Consider the following 7,214-nt stretch of genomic DNA (forward strand, 5'->3'; position numbering starts at 1 on the left):
TTTTTTTTTTTTTTTTTAGCAGCGTGAGATTCCCCCCTGTGGAATTGTTCTTCATGCGAATACGCCATTTTTTATGTATTATTTAAGTGTTTCATTTTTGTTGCATTGTCTACGGGGGGAATGCTTCAATTTGTTGGTGTTCACTTTAAATGTTTTGGCAATGTACATTCCGCTGGGAAAAGGTTTCCATTTTTGCGGCGTGATGGCATGTAAAACACCAAGGAAGGGGTGGGGAGGGGGGTAATACGCCCTGAGCACGTATAGTGCAGTGTAGAGGGGGGAGGCTCCTTTCTTCACCCCTTTTTTTGGTGCGCAAGAAGGAAATATGCTTACAAAATATACAATAATAAGAGTTTACATAGTAACGTACGGAAGTAAGTCACAAGGAGGCATTTAAAATACCACTCATTCCGCCCGCATTTTTTATTTCCCCTTTTTAAGAGGCCCAGAAATTGAAAAAAGAAAAAAAAAATCACTGTTGTGCATGCCATTTCGCGTACCTTTTTCAGAGAAACCAAATTTTGTAACTTTTTTTTTTTTTTTTTGCTGCTGCCCGAAACGCATTGGGGGAAAAAGTGGTCCCCCTTTTTTTTTTTTTTTTGCTTCTCCCCCACAGCACCAATTATTCTTCCCTTTACATATAAAAAACGATGGAAATTTTTCTCGCCCACAATTTTTCTTCAAAATGTGGAAAAAGTGAAATAAAATTTTTATTTGCCAAAATGGGGGCGAAAAAAGTATGTGAAAAGGTGGTAGTAGTAGCAGTAGTAGTAGCAGCAGTAGCAGTAGCAGCAGTAGTAGGGGCATACGTTTCCACTCATGTTTGCTAAAACAACGGAGGAGGAGTCCACCACCACCCCCTCCGCACCCCGAAAAAGGGAAAAAAGAACGAAAAAAATAATTCCCTTACGTATACTGGGTAACGGCATTTTCCAAAGTTGGTTTTCCTTAAAAAGTTCACACGAAACGGAAAAAAAAGAAAACCTTCCCATTTTCACGAATGGCGGGGTGAAATTGCGGGATGGGAAGGCTTACACGGGACCGCACGTGCGTACAAACGCGCATATGCAATCATGTAGCAAATCTGGCGCACACATGTATGTATGAGTGTATGCAAATTGGGCATCATTCCGCGCATAAAGCAGGAAAACACATCCCACACAAAAAAAGTGAATTTCCCCTCTTTCTTCTTCTCCGCCTCTTTCTTCTTCTCCGCCTCTTTCTTCTTCTTCTTCTTCTTCTTCTTCTTCTCCTCCTCGGTCTTCATCCCCCCCCCAACTTGTCACTTACTCACAAAACGAGGGAACGGCATCGAGGGAAGAACTCACACTCCCAATATGAACAATTTGATGCCCACCTGAACACAGACTTTCAAAAGAATGCTTCATATGCCTAACTGCCGCCTTCGCCCCTCCCTCTGTGCATTTTAAAAACACATAATATATAACAAGCGGCGCATTAACAATACCAACAGTGACAGCAGTGTATAAACAAAAGGCGAAATCAAATTTGAAAAAATATGCCAAGTGAGAGTGATGTAGTGTGCTTAATACCATTTTGTAGGCGATTAAAAATAAAATGAATAGGGCTACAAGGGGGAGGAAATAAGAATTTCGTTTTCCGGCAGGAAGGAAAAGGAGACTGTGCAACAGGTGTGTGATGAATAAGGGAGGAAACACGTACATTTCGTTATGCATGCCGAGGAGGTAGCGGTGATCTCGTAGGGTGGGGCGGCGGTCTAGGGGATTAGCACAACCGGGGAGACCTCCCCACCCGTAGTGCGCGCAATAACCCCGCATGAACAGGACAAAGGCTTGGTACAGTGCCACCCACATCGCAACACAAAGCCATTTTAGGGAAAACAACCTTCGTTGTAAAGCCCCCATACGCACTGCATTTCTCCGCAACAGATGGTAGTTAGCCCCACCAGAGTACCCTACCCACGCATCATCATTCTTCGAAGTGGCAGTCATCACAAATGTGATGATGAACAAAAAGGTGAAAAAGGTGAGCAGGCAAATGTTGGACAAGATAGATAACCAACTAGCGAAAAAGTAAGAAAAAAAAAATTGTAGAAATAGGATTGTAAATCCCCTGTAATAGCTAGCCACAAAGAAGGAATGAACATTCTGACTAATTCTGTAACCATATAAAAAAAATATACACCCAAGGTCTTCAAATGATTGCACCTCGATATCTGCGTAGAGGTTGCTCACATTAGTGCCGCTATGCTTATTCACCCGGATAGCTATATCTGACTCATTAAACAGGTTTAAGTCCTTTGCATGGTTTCCTACTGAGCATAAAATGCCGCTTCCATATTTTCCACCTGCTGCACTGCGCACACATTTGGCTATCTTCCCCTTTTGGATAGAATTGCAGTCGTAGAAGAGGGCACACCGAGATTGGGTTAGTGCCCTTATGAATTCCTTCTTCCCGTGTTTTAAGTAGTAGTCAATTATGTCACCCTTGATGATGTACACACGGTTGTGCGAGGGGGGAACCTTACGGAGTTTCCTTTGTGTATCTTTCCTTCGACCGAGGTATTCTTCGTTTTGCATGTCAGCTGGCCTTTCCTCATCGAACTGGATGTTCCCCCCTTGGCATTCCCCGTCAAGCTTCCCTTTTTTCTCTTCCCTCCTAAAGGGGCAGCTAAACAGGTGCAGCATTTCGCTCAGTGCATTTTTTAAAGCACCATCCTTTTGTAGTGAAATCATTTTAGTCACCCTTTTGGGTAGGACTTTCCCAACTGGGGGATGGAAAAAATCAGTGTTTGTGTCCCCACAGGTCTGTAGGGTACGCTCCAATTCGGCTTCAAAGCAATTTACGGTTTCGTTGTTATCCACCTCGCTAGTATCGACACCCGTGTTAACCCATCCGTTGGAAGCGCATGTTTCGTGGATCGCATCAGATCTGGGTTGAACCAATTTGTGTGAACTTCCATTCTTTTGAATCATATAGTCGTCGTGATCGCATCCGCCACAGTCTTCACTGCAGATGCTGCACACGGGTAACGTCCCCCTTCGGAGAGTTATCCCCCCACTGGGAGATGGTGCCCCCAAGGGGAAAGCACAGTTGGTGTAGATACCTGATAGGGGACTACTCTCGAACGTATTGAATGTCCCCATTCTGTTCCGTACCAACCGTGTGAGTCTTCTCCTACTCAGGTGACAAACGTAATTCCTTTCGTTAAGCAGATGTAAAGATGTGGAGGTAGCTATAACACTGTCCTTCTTCTCCCCAGACAGAATCCACGTTTTTATTTTCGCTCTTTTGAACAAATCTAGACACTTTCTTGTATATTTGTGGATATCTTCCTTCAGCGTCGCAATGGCTAGCACATATACATTTTTAGCGAACACATTTTTAAAAAAAAAATTCTTTTCATCTTCGTTGCTAACCCTTTTGTATTCATCTAATTCGTTCTGAGCAACTTCCCTGTAGGCAAAAACAACTACGCGAAAGCCTTTGGCAAAAAAGGACCTTAAAATCGACCTCAGTTTCTTTTTTCCCCTTTCACAAGTCAACATGTTAGCAATTTTTTCACCAGGCCCCTTAACCAGATTGAATATTTTTTCATTATACGAGATGAGGGTGCATATGACTTGGTCATTACAGTCTAGGGACAGTCCTTCTATGACTTCAAAGTTGTATGTCTTCACCTTTTTCTTTTTTCCCTTTTGGTCCCCACTGCCTGGGCGGCAGTGACCGTGTCGGCCATTTCTCGCTGCGCGGCTATTCCCACAGTCGCTGCTGAACTCGCCTCTGCTGCCGCTATCCCTACTACTGCTACTGCCTGGGAGTTCCTCCCACTCGTTATTACACACACGGAATCGCTCACATTTCGCCTCGCCCCTGTCTACCTTTTCCGCCACGTTGGACAATTTAAAAATGCCGCCATTCTGTAGTGAGTTTTTAAAATGCCAACATTTTTTCCTGACCTGTTCATAATTTTTTTTTTTTTTCCTCCCCTCCGAAGAGTGTTCATTCGAGTTATTGCGCACATTTTTCTCCTTCCCTCTGGCCCTGCTATTTTTACTCAAACTGTGTGTTTTGTTTTCCCCTTTTTCGTTGTGTATAATCGTGGGAGTTAAAATTCCAACGGCAATTTTGGAAGCATCTTTTTTAAAAATGTCCATTCCGCAAGACTTCACGAAGTTTATGAAAACGTTTTCCTCCAGGCATGGGGAGTAAATGGAATCCCACTTTGAATGTAGTGTGCGTTTTTTTTCATTTTTTTTTAGTACCCCTTTTCTGCTAACCATTGTTACATTGCAAAATAGCATGCACAGAAGGGTTAAAAACATTTTGTTCGATTTGTCCGTGGTGTAATTTAAGACATCACTGAAGATTGTTCTGTACAGCTTGTCCGTTTTGTCTCCTTTTTTTCCTCCGCCCAGTGGGAGTTTGTGCCGGTCTATGCTTTTCAAAAATGCGCAGTTATTCTGGGGTCTCTCTGCGGGTGGTGCGTACAAGTAGGGGTTGAAGTCGACAAGGTTCAGGAGTGCTTGCAAGAGGCCTCTCCAGTAGGGAAGGTTACCCTTGTGGCTACCGCAACGAGCGCCGCTTCGACCACCGCTACGACCACCGCTTCCACCACCGCTTCCACCACCGCTACGACCGCCATTGTGGCGATTACCCCCACTCTTGTCTTCCAACTCGCCAAGCAGAAAGTGCACACCGCACAGCTTCAACCCCACTCCCCCGACCACTTCATCCTTGTCGCACAAAAGAAAAGACGTGCTGCTAATCCGATCAGCGATGTCAAAGTTAAGCAGAGAGAAGTGAGGAATGGCTTTTCGCTTCCGTAACATATGAAACGAAATTCTGCTCATTAAGTAGACGTACATGTTATTGACGTAGGGCGTGTATGGGAGTAGCAGCAGGAAGTAACTGACAAATTTTATCAAGGCGCTTCTTCCAAATGGACCTTCTTCTTGTAACCATAAGTACAGACATATGATTAATACCAGGATTAGCCACACCTGCAATGCTCTCCATTTGGCTTTACACTCCCCATCTGATATATTTTTTCCCCTACTCAGTATAATGCTTGTTTTTTTATCTGCCCCTGCGTAAGCGACGAGGCCATATATTTTCCCCCTCACTATCTTGCTACCACACCAGATGATATTTTCTGCTCCAATTTGCTCTTTGTAGTTTTCTTCATTTTCATCACGTACGATAGGTAATGAACTTTGAGACAGGAACTTACTGATGTATCTTTCGAAATGGATATCCTGTTGTCCGCTTCCTCCCTTGAACAATTCGTTACTGGAGACGTAGCCAGGATGGGTAGCCTTTCCAGTTGGGATTACCCCTCCAGTTGGGATTACTCCTCCAGTGGGGATTACCCCTCCGGTGGGGGAAATTTTACCCCCCTGGAGTGGCGGACTTGTATAGGCGCTCCCCACAGATGGTTCCCCAAAAGGGAGTGCAGACCTCCGTATGAGAAAATCCACACATTTGTACGTCTTCTCAATATAGGTGTCTTCAATGACATAATTAAAAACTTCGCTCACATGATGAAACTTGGCAGTGTCACTTTTGAAAAATGTGTTTTGCAAAGATACCAAATCGTTGTACATACACTTAACAAAGGAATGATAATTAGTAAGAATAAACAAGCCGTTCATTTTGTCCAACCGTTTATGCGGTTTTTCAATCATCACTTTTATTTTTAACCTGAACAGGTCATATATATTTGGTAAGTAAGACGTAAGCAAAATGCTCTTCTTCATTTTAAGGTCCGTCTTTCCGTCCAGATTTTTTGAACACACGTACACGTCATCGTGGTTGCACTTTAGGAGAATCAGGTCTGCGGGGCTTTCGTCGTTTTCTTCTAGGTAGAGTACGTCACCCACCTTCGGGGGGCAGGGGACAAATGGCAAACGGGTGTAGCGATTGAAGCAGTTGAAGCGGGTGAAGCGGTTGAAGCGGGTGTAGCGATTGAAGCGGTTGAAGCAGTTGAAGCGGTTGAAGCGGAACACTTAACAGCTTAACAAACGGGAGAACACCCCACTGAGAAAGGCGGGGCACTCACACGAATGACAAAGGGGCGTGTAGGGGAGGGAAAAATGCCGATTTCACTTTGGCGCGCTTTTTCCCCTCCCCAGGGAGTGTACCCCTCTCTGAGACCTACCTTGACCTCAGTGCAAGGAATATCAACCAAGCCAACAGGAGTGACCCGCCTGCACGTCTTAGCGTTAACCCCCCGCTCAGTGGCAATCCTCTGAGCTATCGTGTGAATATCTTTCAATGCAGAAAAGACGAAGAGGACGAAAAAACTAAGAGCAAAGTACGTATAATTATTTGTCCTAAAATGATATGTCTGTTGTAGCAAAAAGGATGTAAAAAAAACGAAAAAGTAAAATTTTCCAAGACGATTAATAATCACACGAAGTATTAACTGATGTCTGTTCTTGTAGTGCATACAAATATACTCTCCGTTGTTGTTACTCCTTAAAGAGTTCCCATTTGGGATGTAGTACGCCTTCACACACTCTTGCTCGTACTTCCTTATTTTGCAAAAATTACTGGCCTCCTTCATTTCGTTTCTGTGATAATGATGGTGTGTGTCCCTGCTGTCTCGAATCATAATTTTTTTTATTAAAGAATCATCACTGATGTAGAGATTATTTTCTGTATTGAAAGCCTTTAAATTGTTAACCTTGTGAATAAACAGCTTTTTCATTTTTGCTATTTCTTTACTCTCCTTATAATTTACGCTCCCATTAGTGCAGCCCCAATTGTGCACATAAAATAACATGTTCGTTAAATAATTTTTGCATATTTGTATCATGTGTTTGTTGGATAGGTTATCCTTTATCGGATCAAGGAAAATGCATCGGTCTAACTTAAGTAGAGTGGCTTGATTTTGTTCCTCTGCCTCTTCCACACCTTTTGTTTTTGTCTTATTCCTTCCATTTTGAAACCGCACGAAGAACTTTACATTTTCCCATATGTAGAAAAATCCACCCCATTTTAACAACCTCCCTATGGTTGTCCTAGCCTTGTTCCGGAGAAATGACCACACAGGGGAAAGAAACACCGTCACGATGATGTTACTTTTATTTTCGCTTACGTATTCATCGTCATTATAATATAGTATAGACACTCTCTCACTCTTTTTGTATTTTCCTACATTCCAGAATTTTGTTCTTAAATTATGGAAAAAACTTTTCAACTTGTTTAGGAATTTTTTTTTTTTTTTT

The 7,214-nt window shown here is 43.0% G+C and overlaps 1 protein-coding gene across 1 annotated transcript; it reads right to left on the reverse strand.

Moving 5' to 3' along the window:
* Window positions 1-1,398: 1,398 nt before the first annotated feature.
* PCYB_124640 (hypothetical protein) lies at window positions 1,399-7,160 on the reverse strand (the record flags this gene model as incomplete). Its single annotated transcript, XM_004223797.1, has 3 exons — window positions 1,399-4,344; window positions 4,813-5,864; window positions 6,143-7,160. Coding segments are annotated over 3 exons (5,015 nt in total), but the record flags the coding sequence as incomplete, so codon positions are not given.
* Between the last annotated feature and the right edge of the window lie 54 nt (window positions 7,161-7,214).

The sequence above is a fragment of the Plasmodium cynomolgi genome, chromosome 12 (assembly GCF_000321355.1).
Source record: "Plasmodium cynomolgi strain B DNA, chromosome 12, whole genome shotgun sequence".
Lineage (NCBI taxonomy): Eukaryota > Apicomplexa > Aconoidasida > Haemosporida > Plasmodiidae > Plasmodium > Plasmodium cynomolgi.